At 37.6% G+C, this 19,645-nt stretch overlaps 1 protein-coding gene across 2 annotated transcripts in view; it reads left to right on the top strand.

The window, feature by feature from the left end:
- TRAPPC10 (trafficking protein particle complex subunit 10) overlaps positions 1–19,645 on the top strand; it is a 38,017-nt gene that overhangs the window by 4,363 nt on the left and 14,009 nt on the right. For both annotated transcript variants that reach the window (XM_039552708.1, XM_039552699.1), the window contains exons 2-12: positions 5,112–5,193; positions 5,874–6,009; positions 7,098–7,294; positions 8,615–8,810; positions 9,923–10,034; positions 11,005–11,252; positions 13,043–13,189; positions 15,011–15,125; positions 15,620–15,696; positions 17,567–17,658; positions 18,887–19,027. In XM_039552708.1, the coding sequence (XP_039408642.1) occupies positions 5,112–5,193; positions 5,874–6,009; positions 7,098–7,294; positions 8,615–8,810; positions 9,923–10,034; positions 11,005–11,252; positions 13,043–13,189; positions 15,011–15,125; positions 15,620–15,696; positions 17,567–17,658; positions 18,887–19,027 (1,543 nt within the window). The remainder of the gene's footprint in view (positions 1–5,111; positions 5,194–5,873; positions 6,010–7,097; positions 7,295–8,614; positions 8,811–9,922; positions 10,035–11,004; positions 11,253–13,042; positions 13,190–15,010; positions 15,126–15,619; positions 15,697–17,566; positions 17,659–18,886; positions 19,028–19,645) is intronic.

Here is a 19,645-nt window from a genome sequence, read left to right as displayed (position 1 = left end):
AGATATATGTAATAAAAAATGTGCCAGCAAGAAGTGGGATGTAGCCCAAGTGATTAGAATGATTTGCTGCTAGTGAGACTGTTTAACAACTATATCCTATAAAGGCATTTTCCTTGTTCTCAACCAGAACTCCTCCCTGCATTGTAAGTCATCACTATTGTGTAGCTGATATTTTATTCTGTGCTTTAGTATTTGACTACATATGTCATGAGAAGAAGTGGCATATTCTTGTTAGTGTTAACCTGTTTTATAGGTTTAGAAGTGCAGCAGTAAAGTTTTGCTAAAAAGATTTTCTTGTAGTGAATCAGCTAAGGTTTTTACATAGCAATTTAGCTGTGTTGTGGTTTGGTTTTTAGACAGCTTTTGAATATGAATTTGGGTTGGGACAGAGGAGAACCTTTAAAACATGTAAATATAAGAACCCCACCAGCCTTCCAAAACTTCAGGTAGATCCACTTCTAACAGGCTAGTGATTTAAGAAAAAAGATTCTTAGTAGAACTTTGTACTAGTGGAAAAATAAGTGGGGTCAGAAGGGTTAGCTGTGAGTGATACTTGGGGATAAAAACCAAACAAAACTACGCCGAAGTGTAGTCTTGGCCCTGCATTCTATTAAAGGTATTCAAAGCCTTTTATCTCAGTTGACTAGGCTTGTCACTGGTATCAAAAGAAAATATTTGTCTTTAGTCATCTGACCTCAGGAGTTTTTGTTTTACACTGCCTGTGTAGTTAGTGGGTTAGGATAATTTCCTCTAGAGGAAAAAAAAATCACAGTGGTATATTTAGATACTATAGTGACAAAGCCTCTAAGCTTCTAAGAAGTTTGGAAACTGTTAGGAAAAAAATAGATTATTGGGGATTTTGGTGGTTTTAAGCAGGCATGAACCTAAAAGATGTCAATACTTTATGGTTCTTTGGTATTAGACAGCTGCTACAAAGAGTACATGTTCCCCTTGGAAGTCCTGCTTAGGTGGTCATTTTGGTTTTCATTGTTCCTGTACAAATTTAGAGTAGAAAAAGTGTCCTGGATAGGGAAGGGAGGAAGGCTGCACTGGTTTGATGTACCAAAATGTCAGGAAGAAAGACAAGGAGGAAAGAATCACAGAATTGTTTGGATTGGAAAAGATTTTAAAGATCATCCAGTTCCAACCCCCTGCCATGGGCAGGGACACCTTCCACTGTCCCAGGTTGCTCTGAGCCCCATCCAACCTGACCTTGGGCACTTTCAGGGATGGGGCAGCCACAGCTTCTCTGGGCACCCTGTGCCAGGGCCTCCCCACCCTCACAGGGGAAGAATTTCTTCCTGATCTCTAAATCTACCCTCTTTCAGCTTGAAGCCGTTGCCCCTTGTCCTACAGGCCCTTGTACAAAGTCCCTCTCCAGCTCTCTTGGAGCCCCTTTAGGTACTGGAAGGGGCTCTAAGGTCTCTCTCCTCCAGACTGAACAATCCCCTCTCTCAGCCTCTCTCCATAGCAGAGGTGCCCCAGCACCCTGAGCATCTTCGTGTCCATCTTCTGGTCCCACTCCAGCTGGTTGATCTCATCCTCATGTTGGGGATCCCAGGGCTGCATGCAGCTCTGCAGGTGGGGTCTCACCTGAGTGGGGCAGAGGGGCAGAATCCCCCTCCCCTGCTACCCACGGTGCTTTGGATGCAGCCCAGGACACATTTGGCTTTCTGGGCTGCCAGTGCACGTGGCCTGGCCATGTTGAGCTTCTCCTCACCCAATACCCCCAATTCCTTCTCCTTGGGGCTGCTCTCGATCCATTCTCCACCCACAGCAGGTGAAGTGTTTCGATAAGTGGCAAAGGCCCTACCTTTTGAACTTTGTAATGTGGAAAGAAAGGAAACAGGTGCTTTGTTCGTCTCTTTCTCCTGGGGTATTTCTTTTTAACATGTATCACTTGAACATTACTGCTTTTAGTTGTTGTGTGTTACCACTTCATGTACGGAAGCACCCTGTACTTGGTGTGGTATCACTGAAAGAATTGCTGTGTTCTTTCTGTATTTGACATCCAGATGGGGAGTAGATCACTTCCGACATACACAATTTAAAAGCTGAGGTAGGTGTTCCAGTGGTTATCAGAGTCTAATATTACTCCCTAGTTATCGTCTCTGTGGGATATTTAGGTCTTACTTCCCTGATGGTTCTGAAAGATGAAAACCCTTCTCTAGAAGGGTTCTTGATTTTAGTTTTGATAGGATTCCAGAATTACTTTTTTTCCCATATATGCACATCCTTCCTTGTCCGTTTCAGGTGTGTTTGATAATCATTCACACTCTGACCCCACTACTGACAGCCACAGAATGGTACTGACAGCCATAGAATGGTTTGGGTTGGGTCTTAGTGTTGAGACCAACCCACTGAAATGAATTTGCTGTGATACAGTTGAGTCATCATCTTTCTTTTTTTTTTTTTTTCTTTTTCCAAAACACCTCAAACAAAACAACCTCCTCACCAACTCGCAAAAAATGGCAAAAAATCCTACAACAAAATCTTTGAAGCAATTCTCAATTTGTGTAGACTTTTTGGGCTTGCTCTGTGTTTCAGTTCCAGGGTTACTTGGGGTTTTGGAATGTTTCCTTCTAAATTCATAGAATTCAGTCAGATTCAAGCAAAAACTCCTGTAGTGGTGTGGTTTCTATTTTCCTTAATTTCTTCTTTATTTTGGAAAGTAGATTGTGGCTACACCAACTCTTAAGGCATCAGAGGTATATATTCAGAAGAGAATGAGACTTCTGCCATGCTTGAGGTCTCTTGAGTCATAGGAATCTTACTCAACAGCACTCCAGAAATAGTGATCTTTTGGGACTTTCTGTTCTGTTATTTGTGCAGGTTGTGCTCTTGTCTACTTGCTGTGAGGTGCTCCCCTCCCTCCCTGCAGCCCAGTAGCACCCAGTTCACAATTTATTGTGCATCTTGCCAGTCTGACAGCCCTTACAATTCCTTGCTACTTACTGGTCTCAGTGTTGGTTCTGTGTCAGTGCTGTGCTGGTGTTGCCTGCTGATAACTTCACTTTTAGTGCTCTTGGCTTGATCAGCTCAAACATGCTGATTACAGTAGAGTACAGTAGATGAGCAGAACATGAAATGTTGGAGCCCGTTGGGTGTTGGAAATACGTGGTAGCAGCTTTGGTCTGTGTTCAAAGACAGCCAATGTATTTTACATTGAAGGTCTGTTCTCACTTTTCTTCTAATCCTAGAGGGCTGTGTTGCCTTGATCATAAAACACATTCTTAATGTGTATTTGATATGCCCTCAAAACCAATGCAGGAGGAAAAGCTGACTGGTTTTAAAATGAATATACCTGTTTTAAGCTGATAATGTGATGTGGCTGTCTGGAATAGCAGGGTGCTTACACATTATCCTTTAGTTCCTCTGTATTCAGTAGTAGTCCTTTTTACTTAAGATGTTGAATTCTGGAATTTTTTTGTGGCATACATTGAATTTTTAGGTGCAGTACAGAAAAAGTACTTTGTTATGCTCCAGAGATAAAATATGTGGCTTGTTCTTTCCAGCAGACTTCAAGCTCACACACTCTCATTTTGATGTGGTCATTGTGCTGCTGCTAAGTCACTGAGCCATGTTTCACTCTCTGTTGGCAGTAATGAGTTGCAAATCAATAGACTGTACTCTGCTCTGCCCACAGAGGTGTAACTTGGTATAAAACAGCATTAACAATATGACTAACACTTGTTTCAGTACTCATTCTGGACATTTGTTTGTAGTCTTAAATAGCATTTAGTAAGGTACACTTAATTCAGACAGGATGAAGGTGAAGGATCAAGCATAAAGATCACAATTTCTGGAGAAATAGGGCTAAAGCACTAACTGGTTTTGTTTTGTTTTTTAGCTATTCTATGAAATTGCATTGTTACATAATAGCTAATGTGGTCAGACATCAGAAGAGCTGTTTTTGCTTGTTCTTGCACTTACTCAGACTTTTAAACTTTAATTTTTTAATATATTTTATTGTATGGTGATAGTATTGTGCTAGTGCTGGTAATAAAAATACTATATGTGAGAAAATTGATGTATAATAATATATGTAGGAATAATAATATATATGAGAAAATTGGGGAAAGGTGAGTGGACTAGAAAAGGATTTCTAAGATAAACTAAAGAATGCTAAAGTAATGTGGAGGCAGTTGTGTATGCTGTGTGCCTGGACCTGAGATTGGGGGGTGGGAGGGAGAAAGGATGTCAGGTACTTCAGCTGCAGCTTCCAGTTCCACAGGAAGGTGAAAAGAAGATCTTCCTGTTCTGGTGTGCTGTACAGAGGCAGATGATTGTGGAAAGGAAAACTACCAGGAAACAGCAGAATTGCCTGTATGGCTGTTAAAATCGTAATTAATGTCTTGTCTTCATCGTATCCTCCTTGTACCTAAAGGAAAACAACAGAATTTAAAAATTGTTGCTGAAAGGCTACTAATAATACTTTTTTTTTCCATGTGGTGGATACTACATTTTGTTCTGACTTGTATAGAAGTAGTTACTCCAGTGGTGTTGTATTTAATGTAGTTTGGGACCTGCACTGTGTTAACAGACCTCATGTTTCTGAAGTCCTCAAGAACAGCGTGGAAGTCAGGGAAGTGTTTCATATTAGCAACAGCCCCAGCATAATGAGGAGGGAGGGATCATATCTAGTAAAGGACAGAACATGTGCTAAACCAATTTTCTCAGCATAGGCCCAGCTACAGAAGGATAGGAACCACTCTCTACCCAGTCTTCTGGTTTGGGAAGTCTAAATTCTGGACTATAGTATATAAATATACTTTTTGTTTTTTAACCAATGACTCCAGCTAAGGAGCTGCTTGTTTAGTTTTTGAAGTTGGACCAGCGTTATGATACTCTCTTTGATATATGGATTATGTAGCTCTGTGGAAAATCATAATAGGAAGTTTGTAACAGTGTATGCATTATGTGCCTGGTTAAAAGTGTTGTATTAGGTCTCAAGAGTGATTAAAAAAAATCTAGTTCAGTGCTGGACTCCAGTTTCCACATAGCAGACAAAATTAAGTGCTCTTAATAACAGCAAACCAGTAGTAGAATAGCATATTAATATATATTCTATGATTTACACATGCTAATATATTAATGCCTTTTGCTTTTAGGTGCTGGAGATCAGAATTTATTTACTTCCTTGTATCCTACACTTTCTCAGCAGCTTCCTAGAGAACCCATGGAATGGAGGAGGTAAACTTATATTTTATTCTGTGATACTGTTTCAATGTCTGGTTTTTGACTTGGGTAAATATGTATTTGTTGTGTTCTGAGAAGCTCTTACCATAAATTGAGTTGAACAGAGCAACTGACTCGAAGAAATTGGAGAAATTATATAATCAAAGTGAATGTTGTGCACTTCAGGATGATCTTTTCTACCCTTCAACTTTGCCTAAAGAAAAAATGATAGTAATGCTGTGTTTCTCTACTTGATTTTGTGGTTTGTGGGTCTGTCCTGGTGTGCTTTGATGTACTTTGGCAGCTGTGCTCTGAAAGTGATATGCTTTCTTCTCAATGAGAATATAGGTAGAACTCACAGGGAATTAGATGTACTTCCCTTCAGAAAGTTTGGTATGGCACTGTTTTGTGATTGGAAAAAATATTTGGGGAATTCTCTTATTTGGTATTTTCTACTTGTCCTAGAGATACAGAAAATCTTTTACTGAAACCTGAAGAGCTTCTAGCTTCTGTTCTTCAAAAAGGAGCCTGTATCTCATTTCAAACAATACCAGACTTTAGTTAACCTTACACAAACTGCAGTAGGTGTAGTTTGTGAGTTTCCAGAGCCAGAGTATTTCAGTTTATTCCTCTTCCCCACAACATATGTTCATTTTTCTATTCTGTCCACTAATTTAACTTTTTAAACTTTGTAGGTCTTACGGCCGTGCTCCGAAGATGATTCACCTGGAATCCAACTTTGTTCAGTTTAAAGAGGAGCTACTACCCAAAGAGGGGAATAAGGCCCTTTTGACTTTTCCCTTTCTTCATATTTATTGGACAGAATGTTGTGTAAGTACTAGGAAAAACTCAAAAATTAAATTGTTCCCATAAGCATGGAATAGAAATGAAAGTAACAGCACAATCAGAAAGTCAAACCAATTAAGTCTGGGTTGCATAAGCATGCATACCTGATATATTGCAGGAAACAAAACTTAGCTTGAGCACTTCTTGCCATAAGCAGTATCTGTTTGTAATGTTACTTGATACTAAGAGGACAGGTGTTTGAATAACCTGTTTTCAGTACTTTGCCACAAAAACCCCCAGGATCTTACAGTGTTACTGCACGGGCACAGTGCACTTTCTTCGTAGCACAGAAATGTGACCAGGGTAGTTCAGTTATGATCTGTTGGTGCACTGAAATCTAAAGATACGTATTTTTTCTTTAGTTCCATCTTCTGTGTGTGTCAGGTACCAGTGGATGTCAGCAATTTAACTGGGCAAGATTTGGAATGTCTTAATCCTGTTTATCTCCAGTTCACTGCCTTTTGGTTTGCCTCTGTTGTGAATTAATTATCGACTTGAAGGACACAGGCGACATCTGATCTGCGACCAGTCAAAAAGAATCCAGAACAGCCTTAAGAATTACCTGAATTTATCTGTATAACCCCAACCCAGAAGCAAAAAAATGGCAAACAATGCTTCTGCTTTTTTTGGAAATTATTTTTATGAGAAACTTTTAAACAGATTGGGATTTGAGCAGTGCAGAAGCTACAAATATCACACTTCTGTTACTGTTTGAGAATAAAACAGTTCAGCTTTGTACTTTCAAACATGTTTTTATTGTAAAGCTTCAGAATGTTTAAAATAAAGAGTTTAAATTATGTTTAATAATCTTAATTTCAGTCATTTAAAGAATAATAATGTACCAAATACTATATTGACTGTTAACTAAAATACTGGAAATGAATTAAATTCAAAGACCAGAACTTTACTATGCTTTGCCTCATTTGATTTCTTTCACTGACTGAACTTACTGTTACTAATTTTATTTGATAGGCTTTTCTGTTTGCCTTCTTTTGGAACAAAACTTGCCTTTTGAAATTGTTCAGAATGTCTGTTGTCTGTTTGATTTGATGATTCACCACTTCCCATCCCAGGACACGGAAGTGTACAAAACCACAGTCAAGGATGACATCACCAAGTGGCAGAATGTTCTCAAAGCTCACAGCTCAATGGACTGGCTGATTGTGGTGGTTGAGAGTGATGCCAAGAAAAAGAACAAAACCAATATCCTTCCCCGAACCTCTATAGTAGATAAAATAAGGAATGACTTCTGTAACAAGCAAAGTGACAGGTGAGCAATCCTGGGCTTGCAAACATTTTAATCTTTTGACCAGTGTGCTGATTTATAAACTCAGCTCCATATGCAAGATATTCCTTGCTCATTTAAAGACTTCCCTTGATGTCCAGCATTCAGACTGATGGCACTGTAAGATCTGTGCTTTGAAGGAGGCTGGCACAAAGAATAAAGGGAGAAGTTTATTTTCAGTTCTTCTTGGGTTCATGGTGGCTTTGAAATGTGTTTCAAATAGATTTCAAGTATCTCCTCCTGGCCAAGAGAGGTTTAAGGGGAACAGTGTGATGATAATTAGTTTTTATACCTTCAGAGTTTTTTATTTGCTTAGGTGCTTGCAGAAATGTTACCAGAGTTACAGGTGGTAGGAGTGAGGTGAGTAGGGAATGTGAAGCCACTAGGCTTATTTTTTGCCATTGTACTTTCTGCTGTTCACTCAATCACCTTTCCACTCTGAGAAAATTGACATAAGGCCAGTTTCTTCAGATATTTTTATTCTAAGGAAATAGTAATGAATATATGAAACTGTTTTTGCTTTCATGACAACCAACAAAATAGGGTTTTCTAACCAGAAATAATGTTTTACTTGGATGAGAGATTTTCCTGTCTTTAGAGATATCATTAGTTTTTTGGATGTTAATAAATTGTGATAGAAAAACTGAGGAAAGAAGATGCTCTGAAAAAGTTGATTTATTTGTGAATTAATGGGATTTATTTTCTGAGAAAAGCAGAGGAAGTTTTAGCACATAGGATGTGTGAAAGCAAATTGAGATACTGCAAGAATCTATTATGGATGATTATTCCAAGTGAATTAGGAAGGGCTGACTCTATGTGATCTAGTAGCTCCTGATTTGTATTTTGTATAATCCTTACCAGGAGTAGCTATATTTGCTGTTCTGCTGATTTGTATTGCTAGGCAGACTTTTCTAAGATAGCTACAGCATTACTTATATTTAAGTAGTTAGAATAATATATGCTTTATTTGCTTAAAAAGAAAAATAAAAGCTTTGGCATACTCATTCTGGGTAAAACACTTAACTCTTCTTGTAAACTGTATCACATGAAAAAGTTTTAAAAAAGCTACCAAGCCCCAGTCAAAAAAAAAAAAACCAACCCAAAGCCCCAACATAGCTGCCTCCAAACAAACAAACAAACAAACATAACCCTCAACCTTATTTTTTTTTCCTCTGATTAATGTGGAATGAAAAACTAAATGCTGTTCACTCTGAATTTGTCAGGTATGCACAGTATTCAACTGGGCATTTATATGTGAGTTATGTGTTTTCCTCCTCAAATATGATTTTATCAATCTCTTTACAGATGTGTGGTACTTTCTGACCCTTTGAAAGACTCTTCCCGTTCTCAGGAATCTTGGAATGCCTTCCTGACTAAACTCAGGACATTGCTTCTCATGTCCTTTACCAAAAACTTAGGCAAGTTTGAAGATGACATGAGAACTCTGAGAGAGAAAAGGACAGAGCCAGGGTGGAGCTTCTGCGAGTATTTCATGGTCCAGGTAAGAGTCTCTTGATACTGAAGAAAATACTTGAGTCCTTGTTTTAAAAATGGTGCTTTTTTTTTGTTGTGGTTGAGTTTTTGATACTTTTAATGTTCTGATCATTCTTTGAGGGCTGGGGCAGGAATTATGTAGACTGGTTTAAAAGCAGCATTTTTGGATCCTGTTTGCAGCAGGTTTGGGTTACCTAGTAATTCAGTTAATGCAATAATACAGTTTGCTGCTGTTAAAAAAGCAGAATCTCTTCAGGCTTGTCTAAGTTTTATGAACCTCAATTGAAGCAAATGAATTGCATCTAAAAAGTTTTAGTAGTTGATCTTGAATTTGGGGTAATGTACCATTACTGTGCCTGTTCAAACACACTCAAACTCAAAATTGGTACTTAATGTGAATGCTGCTGTTTTCTTTTTCAGATTATTATGAGTATTTATGGAGATGATGTTTAGAAAAATGTCTGTTTTGAAGTAATTCATATAGAGAGTGCCTTGAATTCTATTTTTTAAATAGTTCTAATTTTGTTTTAGCTGGTTTAGAGAAAAGCAAGAACCTCTTGTTGGATAAAATTAAAGGTCTTCATTCTTTTGGAATTTTCTGGTCCCTGTACAGTGCTGATCTCCACTCCACCACATCCTCATGTCTCCTTTGACTGCATGTGCTACCTTTTGCATAGGATAGGTCTAATTTTGAGACTATTTATACTTACCAGTTTGGCTTTGTGTACAAAAACCCCTTTTATGATACACTGCAATTGATGCCTTCATGGTGTAAACTGAGGGGAAAACATTAGTACTATTATGGGAGATGAGTCTTCAGCATTTATTTATTTATTTATTTGAATTAAAACTTTTAATAGATCTATGAGCAATATCTTGTAGTGAATCAGGATCTGGATACACATCAGAATTTACTGGCAGAGCTATATGACTTAATCTCCTTTTGTGAACCTCCCTGAGTTAGGAAGAAATCTGCTCCAATGGCAGGTTTTTCCATATGTGTGAAATGAACATTAGAAAAAGTAGTTCCTGGAGCTCTGTGGATGGATGGGGACACGTTATAATACCAGTGTGAATAATCTCAGTAACATACTCCCTGTATTGCTTGTGTGCCAAAAGGAAGAGCTGGCCTTTGTCTTTGAGATGCTGCAGCAGTTTGAGGATGCACTGGTGCAGTATGATGAACTGGATGCCTTGTTCTCTCAGTATGTTGTCAACTTCGGGGCTGGTGGTAAGTGTCTGAAAATGTGAAATTAATGTCGAGTGTATGAACTCCTTCACTGTGCTGAGCAGCCCTGTGCTTTGGGCAGTCACAGTGAGGCTGCACTATGCAGTTTGTGCTCGTTTTATGCTGTGTGCAACCTCAAGTGTTGTTTCTGCTCTCTGAGTCTTAGAAGCAATTTTTAATAAAAACCTGTGTTTTGCTCTAATGGGATGATTGTTACAACCAGAGCCCTGAACTACGAAATTACACAAGTGTTGATCTGGCTGAGATGCAGCTGCTGTTTTTACAGCTCACTGCTAGGTTTTTCACTAAAGAGCTTCCTGGAAAAGTGCATTCAGTGTTGCCTCAAATTACACGAGATATTTGGTAATCACTGCAAAACTTAATAGAAGTAGGTGCTTAATCTGCACTACAGAAGATTTAACTTCATTTTTGAGAAAAACTACTGTGCTAGAAGTATCAAATAGCTTTAAACTGTTTGAATGAGCTAAAGCACATGATGTTATATAACAGCTTTAATCAGGTAGGTTTTATGAATCTGGTGAAAATGTAGTGCAGGAGTAATTGCAGTGAATAGATTTGTGCTGACTGAACCCAATGCAATACCTGAAGTGGGGGCACATCCATCCGTGATGGCTGAGTAAGAAATACTTAAGCAGATAAAGTTTGGTTTTTTTTGAACTTCAGGTAGGCTTAATAGCTAAGAAATAAAGAACAAACTGATTGCCAAACAATTGCACATACAATTAAGACAAAATGCCCATGGTAATACAGTGTTGTGGAATTCAGTTATCTTACCTCACTGTGGAAGTTCTGGTGGTGTTTTGTTTTGCTTTTTGAAGTTAAGACATGAAGTCATTTATCCATGTGATAAACTTGGGAAGGACTAAGGCAGCTCACAGCCTCTGGAGGGAGGATGAAGATGCTTTCCTAGAAAGCAGTGGTTGATTCTTGGATATTAACTTTGTTTACTTAGATGGTGCAAACTGGCTGACGTTTTTTTGCCAGCCAGTGAGGAGCTGGAATGGTTTAATTCTGCGGAAACCAATAGACATGGAGAAGAGAGAGCTCATTCAGAACCAAGAGGCAACACTGCTGGACCTGCGCAGTTACCTGTTCTCTCGTCAGTGCACCTTGTTAATCTTCCTGCAGAGGCCATGGGAGGTTTCCCAGAGAGCACTGGAGCTTCTTCACAACTGTGTGCAAGAACTCAAGCTACTGGAAGTGAGTCAGTGTCATCTATTCCATTATGTGAATGATTTTATCCAGTGATGATCTAACAAGATGTTTCAAGTTTAGCTGTCGGTGACCAGCGTTCAGTAAGCACTGGCTGGGAGTTACCAAAATGATGCTGTAATAACAATTGGGCTGCAGTTGATTGTGTCATCATGAGGATGTCTTTGGCAAGAAATTTGGAGACATCACATCTGAGAAGCAAATCTGTTTAGTTAAAGTATTTTAGTCTTCACCTGAAAAGTTAACTTTTCTAAATTGGTAGTCATTTGTCTGTTTCTTTCATGGATTTATTACCAATCTGTTGAACTGTAGTTCCCATAATTTATAGCAGTGTTGTATCAAAGGAAATAAGGGAGAGTGGTTATTATGCTGTTATGCAGGCTAATCCTCTGTAACAAAAAGAAGAGATTATTTCTGAATATAATTTTGTGACTTGCTCATGTCCTGACCCCATGGGTGCTCTGTTAGTTTTATCTGTGCCGTTATAACGGCAGCTGCTACCTTTTGCCTGTCTGACATTGTGGTACTAAGTTCCATCTGCATTTAAAAACTGCAAATCTGCTTCAGATGCTTTGCTGACACCTTCATGTGTTCTAAAACTAATGTGTAATTCCCACAGATAGTATGACTTGTGTGTGCATTTTGTGGTGTGTTGTTTTTTTTTTTTTTGATTTCCAAAATGCAGACTTCTAGATCTCTGGAGGTACTTCCTACAGTTCCCCTTTTGCTGCACTCCAGGTCTGCCCTGTGCCCCCAATGTTTGGAGCTTTCCTCTGCACTGTCTCTTATTTCTGCTGTTCCTGTCTTGCTGTGGTGATCCAAACTGAATGCAGTGTTCTGAGAGACAGTGACACTTCATTGTGCACAGCATGTACTTATCCCTGTTGTGATCCTTTTCCTAATGCAGGCAAACCTCTTAACGTGGCTTGACACCACTGAACACACAGCAGAAATCCCAACTACTCTGTTCTTAGGGTCTCTGTATTCCTGAAAATTCTTTCAGAATTCAGATCTTTATTATTTCTTCAAGTGCATGGTGCTCATACTTTGAACTTTCATATCCCATTAGTCACCTAGTTTATTATGGGGTTTAGGACTTTGATAGTCTTTCTAAAAAGAATATTTTTTTCATTGGTAATTAACAGGATTTTGAGATGCCATTATTGTGTCTATATTCCATATCTTTAGTTACGTTCATCTTTATCTTAATTCTTGAAAATATTCTAGTATCAGACTCTCTTGTCTTTATCTTTCTCTTTTTCTATGTGTTTCTTTGTTTATTTGTTTTTCATCTCCATTTTTTAATTAGTTGTCCATGACAGATGTCTTATCCTTTGATGAATAAGCTTATTTTTGTGAAGGAATCTTAGAGACTAATCTGTTTTATCCAGGTTTTTAACACTTACTGTATTTTTAATTTCAGTCTCAGTTAGAACCGATGTCTCCTTTGGAAAGTAGTAGTCTACTTACAGAAATTTTTCCTAACTCTGTTTTCCTTAAGCTGAGTTTTCAGACTTGGAATTTTTCCAAGACCTATTAGTCTTCCTTTCCTTCTCTTGCATCTTGATGAATGTATCAAATCTGGTTAATATGTTTCATGAACTAATATATATAAATTATTCAGGAGGCAGCAAGAGTCGGGCTGTGCTTTGTGTACTCATAGAGTAAGCTCTTCCAAGAGGTTCTGCTGTGTTGTATCAAGAAAAGTACTTTTGCTGAAGTATTTTCTCATCTGACTATGCTTTATTTCCCAGTTAATTTTATCTGTTCACCTCCAGGTCTCAGTTCCTCCTGGAGCTTTGGATTGCTGGGTGTTTTTGAGTTGCTTGGAAGTCTTACAGAGAATAGAAGGCTGCTGTGATAGGGCTCAAATAGATGCAAATGTTTCCCACACAGTTGGCCTGTGGAGCTATGCCACTGAGAAGGTGAGTGAATGATGTGTTGGGGTGGTGGTATTACAGTGTTGAAGTAGAAAATTTGTTTCCCTGGAACAGATTTTGTCCTTTTTGTTGTGGAGTTTAATACTGGGTTCTGTACATTGTCTTGAGTCTAGTCTAGGTGAGACATCCATGTTTATAGCCACTTTTTCCTCTGTCATTTGAGGCCCGGGAATAACAAGGGTTTGTCCTCCTCTTTTTCTAGCCCCCCCCCCTTCCTCACCACTAATTTGATAATTAATCACTGGTTTGCTTAAACTCCAGAATGAGCTCAGTCCATGTTGACTGAGAGGGAGAGCATGTGAATTTCAGATACAGCAGAAAAAATGCCCAGATTTGGATGCATTTACCATAAAAATAGAGATTACAGCGGTGTGTTTACACAGTTCACTATTTCTCCAGTATGTTATTACAGCAGTAATAGACCCCTACCTTCATTGAAGGTGTTACCCTTGGTGGCTTGTGAAAGAGGCAAGTAATTTCCATTTTTTCTGTCACCAGCCTTTACTATAAATGTTGTAAAGTGACCTTTTCAGTTTGGTTAAACTGCTTCCCTAACTTGTCAAGTTCCAAGTTTCTATAAAAGAGATAATGTTTGAGGTTGCTGCTGCTTTCCACTGTTGAAGAACATTTTAGAAAGAAGGTAAACTCCAGGAACTACTGGAATAACCTGCTGAGGTCTTTGTGGATGTTTTTGAAGACCAGCATACATTCATCCTCTTGTGGGCATAGCCTGTAGTATATTTGCTATTTATTTTAATCATAGTTTGCTCATATTTCAGTAGACTTAAGAATCCTCTAACTGACCCTTGTTTTATTACAAAAGCAGAGAAATACAATTTCACCTTGAATAATTATTTCTAAAAAAAAGGAGGGGGGTGGAGATCAGAATAAAGGAGGTAAAGAATTGTTTAAAATGGCAATTGGTGCATCAGATTCTTCCCATGCTCCTTAGATGTTTTTATGGAAGATAATTTCCAGCCTGAGTTGGAAATGTTTCTCCCATCCATCATTTTTCTAACACAAAGGGTAAAGGGAAGAATTTTAGGATAATGAGTAGCAGTAAGGTGGAACTGACTGAATGAAGAAATTTAGCAACTAGCGACAAAATTAAGTGGAGTTAAAAATAAATTACAAAAAAAAAGTTAATGTCCATCCCCATTTTTTATGGTGTGGAGTAATGTGACAAGCTGAGACCTTTATTCTTTTGTGGGCTTACCTTTATGGCTGATTGAGTTTTCCAAGTAAATTAACCAAACGGCCAGTAGACAAGAGCTTCTTTAATTCTGGGTGTTGAGCCACCAGCTGCTGTCTAGAAGGGGTTTTATGGTAGTTAACTCTATTAACACTGTTAGATGTGCTGATCTCTTTTTCAGGAAGGTTTTCACCTGAATACAATACTTCAGGTGGATTTGCAAGCTGCCTAATCACTCTACTGAGTGCTTTTCTTGATTATACATTTTTCAAAAATATAGACACAGCTATTAGAAATAATCCTTGGTCATAGCTGCTGAACATCTTGAGCTTTGTTTGTGTTTGTATTGAAAACCAGAAGGATTTACTCAGATTAGGTGTTGTGCATGGAGGGATCTGTGTGTACAGGCACATGTTCCAATATTTGAGTCAATAACTTATATGCAATTTAATTCTTTATTAAATTAATTTATACTCTGAGAATAACAGTTAATTTTGAGATCCTGTAAGCAGCATAATATGAAAGCAATGAAAATGGAACCATGTAATAGAATAAGAGGGGTTTTATATTGATTTTATAGCCTATTGTAAGCAAGCATCTTGTTTCTCTTCTAGTTAAAATCTCTGGGTTACCTGTGTGGACTTGTATCAGAGAAGGGACCCAATTCAGAAGACCTTAACAGGACTGTGGATCTGTTGGCAGGGCTGGGAGCAGAACGCCCTGAAACAGGTACTACCAGGAATGTAGGATAGCTGACATTGTCTTAAATACAGAGCATATAAATGCATCAGTAATAAGAATTTTCAAGTATTCCTGTAGATTTATATATACACATGCTGATAGAACTTTATCTCTTAGAGGTTTCTTTAATATGTGTTTAGCATTTTAAATTACCAATGCATCTCCTTACTGTTGCAAGTGTAAGTTTTCCACTGATGCTCCACTTATCAGCATTTAGGTAAATGGTCTTGAACAGCACTGGATTAAGTTCTTAATGCTTTCAGACAAGTATTTAAAATAAAATTATTTGAAAAACAAATAGAGCGTGCTTGTTCAGGTGCAAATACATAACCTGCACCTGGAGCTACAAAGTGATACTAGTTTTTAGTTTTCTCTCCACTTTCTACTGGAGAAGAAGCAGGGATGGGGTGGTATGAGGTGCATACAGACTCTTCTAAGAATGCATTTATAAGTGACACCTCTTGTTCTGCTTTTTTCTAAAGCCAATGCATCACAGAGCCCTTACAAGAAACTCAAAGAGGCCTTATCATCTGTAGAAGCTTTTGAAAAACACTACTTAGTAAGTATGAGTTTTGCTTATTTATAGTGGTTTTGCATGTTTCCATTGTGCATTGAATAGGGCCAGAGTTTTCAAGCCTGAGAAGATGAATTGAGAACATAAATCTGTATTTCCATATTTTGGTATCAAAGGTTATTTCTTGCATACTGAACACAGCAAGGCTGATTTGTTTCACAGCTAGAACCCTGTAGGGGCCCCAAGTTTCAAATATTTGCATTAACTTTAATATTTACAGTTATGAGCTGGAACTTATTATCTGTAGGTATATATATACTGAGATATTAAAAAAGCCAATGTCATGCCTATCATGTTCTGCTATCCCAAATTCAGAATTAACTGAATTTTTCCCAGAAGAATATTGATGTGTGAATTCAGCTTCCTTTTAAATGATTTGGGCTTGCATTTTGCAACGAGTATTACATGATTAAAGTTCTACTCTTGATTTATTTTTTTATATAAACTGTGGGACATCTGTGGATAATAGGGTTGTACCTGGCATAGATTGAGGCACAATGTGTATTCTAATGTTGTGCGTCTTTATTTCCTGACAGCTCCCCTGCTGAGGAGCCACTGTAATGATTTCAGGTTTTTTTTGTTTTGCTGGTTCTGTTTTTCAAATAGAAGATTGTTAAATGAAGCAAAAAAACCTTGACTGTCACAAGAATGTGTTTGATTTTTGGGGGTGCTTGGTTTGACAGATTTTGTTGGGTTGTTTTGTTTTGGTTTTTTTTCCTTAAATAATTTTCTGTTAAAATTTCTCAGATTTGCAGTACTGCCAATAAGGTTTTCTGGGGAAAAGTGGAAGGAAATTTTTTTTTTTTTTTTTTAACAAGAAAACTATTTGACAGTTAATTTTGCAAAGTTTTATCAAAAGAAAAAAATCTCAAAACATTTTGTCTGAAGATACTGGGTTTCACTTTTGTTCTTCATTTATTTAGGACTAGTTGTGTAGCTGGATCAAAATTAAAATCTTCAGAGTTGCTAGTTGCTCTTACAAATTCAGTTCCAATATACACCTGAAGTCTCTGCTAAGCCCAGCAGTAACTTCTTAAATATAAGGAACTAAGTGGGATCTGTAGTGTTTGCCAGAGGAATTGCCATTTCTCTTTGTATTTATGACTGCACTTCTATGCAATGGAAATTCAGATGTCAGATGCACTATAAAAAATTGTTTTCTCTGTAGTTGTCACGTAAATATGTACATTTTATGCATACCCATATTTAATCCAATCTTGTCCTGTATTCAGTGGAGAAGAACATAGAATTAGTTAAAAATTCCAGACACAGCTAAGATAATTTATTTGCATTTAAAAAAAAAAAAATCTCAGTTTGAAGCCATTCCCCTTTGTGCTGTCATGATGTGATGTATTTTTTATATTTTTATTTATCTGGCCAGAGGTTATTTTGGACTTTGGAAAGAAGTTGGGTGGTTGAATACAGTCAATGTGTGTTGTAACTGCTAATTTTGTGAGAAAGGTTTGCTGCTGTTATTAAAGCTTAGGGCAAGGGGAGGAAGGTGAGCAGGGGGAAGAAGGTGACACTTGGACACTGTGGCTGCATAGGAAATTACTCCTAAAGATGAGGGACACACTTCAATTTGGGAATGCAAGCAAAATTCCTTTAAGGCACTCTTGTGAAAATAATTATTCTGATTCTAAATTAGCATTTACAGATATGGGATAATGACCAAGTGCAGGAGGAGTGAAGGTGACCTGTTACAAACTGCTGTGTGTTGTGTGCTCAGGGCAAATGGGACTCATTCTGGGCATTTTGTTGCAGTAACAGAGTCACTGGCTATGAGTTTGTGTGAAATACCATATAGCTGCTAAAAATGCATAAAGCTTATAATGGTTTCTTTTCTTTTAAACAGGATCTGTCCCATGCCACCATTGAAATGTACACAAATATTGGAAGAATTCGCTCAGCTAAGCTTGTGGGAAAGGACTTGGCAGAGTTTTATATGTAAATGACTCTTTAAAATGTCTTAAATGCACTGCCTTTGAAAAGTTTGAATATTATCCCTGAGGAAGATATGCTGTAGTTAAAAAGGAATTCTAAAAAGTATTTTTTAAAATGTAAACAAACCCTATTTCAGGTTGTATTTCAGGAGAAAAGAAAAACAAACAAAAAACTAGCAATCTTTAACAAATTTTAATTCTCATCTTGTGATTTTGTACTCTTACCTTTAACTATCCTATGTTCTTTAGCTTGATCCTTTCTTATTCTCGGGAAAAAAGGGTGGGAAAGATAAATATAAACTTCAAAACAAGTCAGAAGCCTCCTTAGGGAGCAGGCTATAGTAAATGCAGAGTTATCTTAACTACATATATGGACTGCATCTATCTAAAAAAAAGCCAAAAAAAACATGTCTTTGGAGAGTAATCCGTTTCATATTTGAGGTTATCATTGCAAAGTGGTTGTTTCCCCTCCTGTGAAACAGTGATTTTATTCCTGATTTCCAAATACGGTTTTTTGTGTTTATCTCTCTTGTTAAAATCCACTGAGAAAACCTCTTGCATTTTGTTTTTATATAAATGCTGTAGGATTTTATAATTGTTTTTATGAATTAGCCAAATAAGCACAGGTATTGTTTAGGTACTTAATAATGTTTTTTGTTTTTCTTATTTAGAAGACTTTGGGGTTTTTTTTGGAAAATATGTTAGGGCATGCTTCCCACCAATGTTTGCTTAAGCAGTCTGATCTCCAAGTTGCAACAGACTCTCCTAAATGAACTTAAATTTTCAGCTGAGGGAATAATGTTAGGTTTAAATACTGCCATGGAACTGCTGTGTGGTGATAAAATTTTCATTGAAGTTTTTTTCTGCATTAGAATTTTTGAGTAAGCAAATTTTTAGTTAACTGTCGGAAGCTTTAGATGGCTTTTGTTTCATTTGTGGGAGGTATTTTCACCTCATTTCCTCTAACTTGGTATACATCTGGATAGAAAGCCTTTCATTGACTTGGAATATTGACGTTAATTGCAGTTCTACTTGCTTAAGGGAATTGCAGTAATGGAAGGCCCATATGTTTATCTGTTACCAGAAAATTAAAGATCATAGTGGTTCACTGCAGTTTGTCCTGCATTTACTTGGTCTTCCTCCCCCATCACCACTTTGAGAGAAGATGTAGACAGTTTTCATGGCTGAAAAGTTTCTTACATTGCTCTGTGCTCATTTCTTTACTTTCCAAGGAGGAAGAAAGGTCCCCAGAAGGCAGAGGTGTATCTTCAAGGAGCACTGAAAACCTACCTTGCTGAGGGCTGGGCACTGCTGGTCACACACACGAGGAAGCAGCTGGCTGAATGTCAGAAACAGCTTGGGCAGATAGAAAAGTATCCTCTAAAATGCAGATCCAGAACAATCAAAACTGGAGAAAATGAGGCTTGGGATTATTTTTCTGACATATCTCTAACTTTTATTTAACAGCAGAGACTGCTCTGAGTCTGAGCTGAGACAGCTGAGTTATTTGATACTGTAGAGTGTATTTTGGGGGTTGTTCTGTTGTGCTGATTTTTTGTTGGTTTGTGTGCTTTTAGAGCAAGGCACACATTATACGTGTCAGCCTCCTTTGCAAATTCTCACATCACTTTTAAACATGCTTAAATTTTTATGCTTCAGTGCAAATGCTCATAAAGAATCTGAGCCAGTTCTGTTGCATTCTTAGCTAAATATTCAAGTGATCATTTATATCCCCAGCACTTAAAATTGTAAAGAATGTCTTATGACTTGGTTATGGAAGTGATGCTGTAACAGCTGGCAGATTCTCAGTTAGGTACATTGGAATAAAATAGAATACTCAAGATTATTTAGTGCTAAATGTTGGGCAGTGTAATGCAAGACACTGTGTCTTGAACTTGCACACTGCATTTATTATTGTCAAATAATGAATTTTCTATGCTCGTGAATCTTTTTAGATGAGGCAAGATTGCACTGGTTAATAATGGATCATA

Source organism: Corvus cornix, chromosome 1 (genome assembly GCF_000738735.6).
Source record: "Corvus cornix cornix isolate S_Up_H32 chromosome 1, ASM73873v5, whole genome shotgun sequence".
Classification (NCBI taxonomy): Eukaryota; Metazoa; Chordata; class Aves; order Passeriformes; family Corvidae; genus Corvus; species Corvus cornix.
The sequence above is the reverse complement of the archived record's forward strand: the minus strand, read 5'-3'. Positions and strand labels throughout refer to the sequence as shown.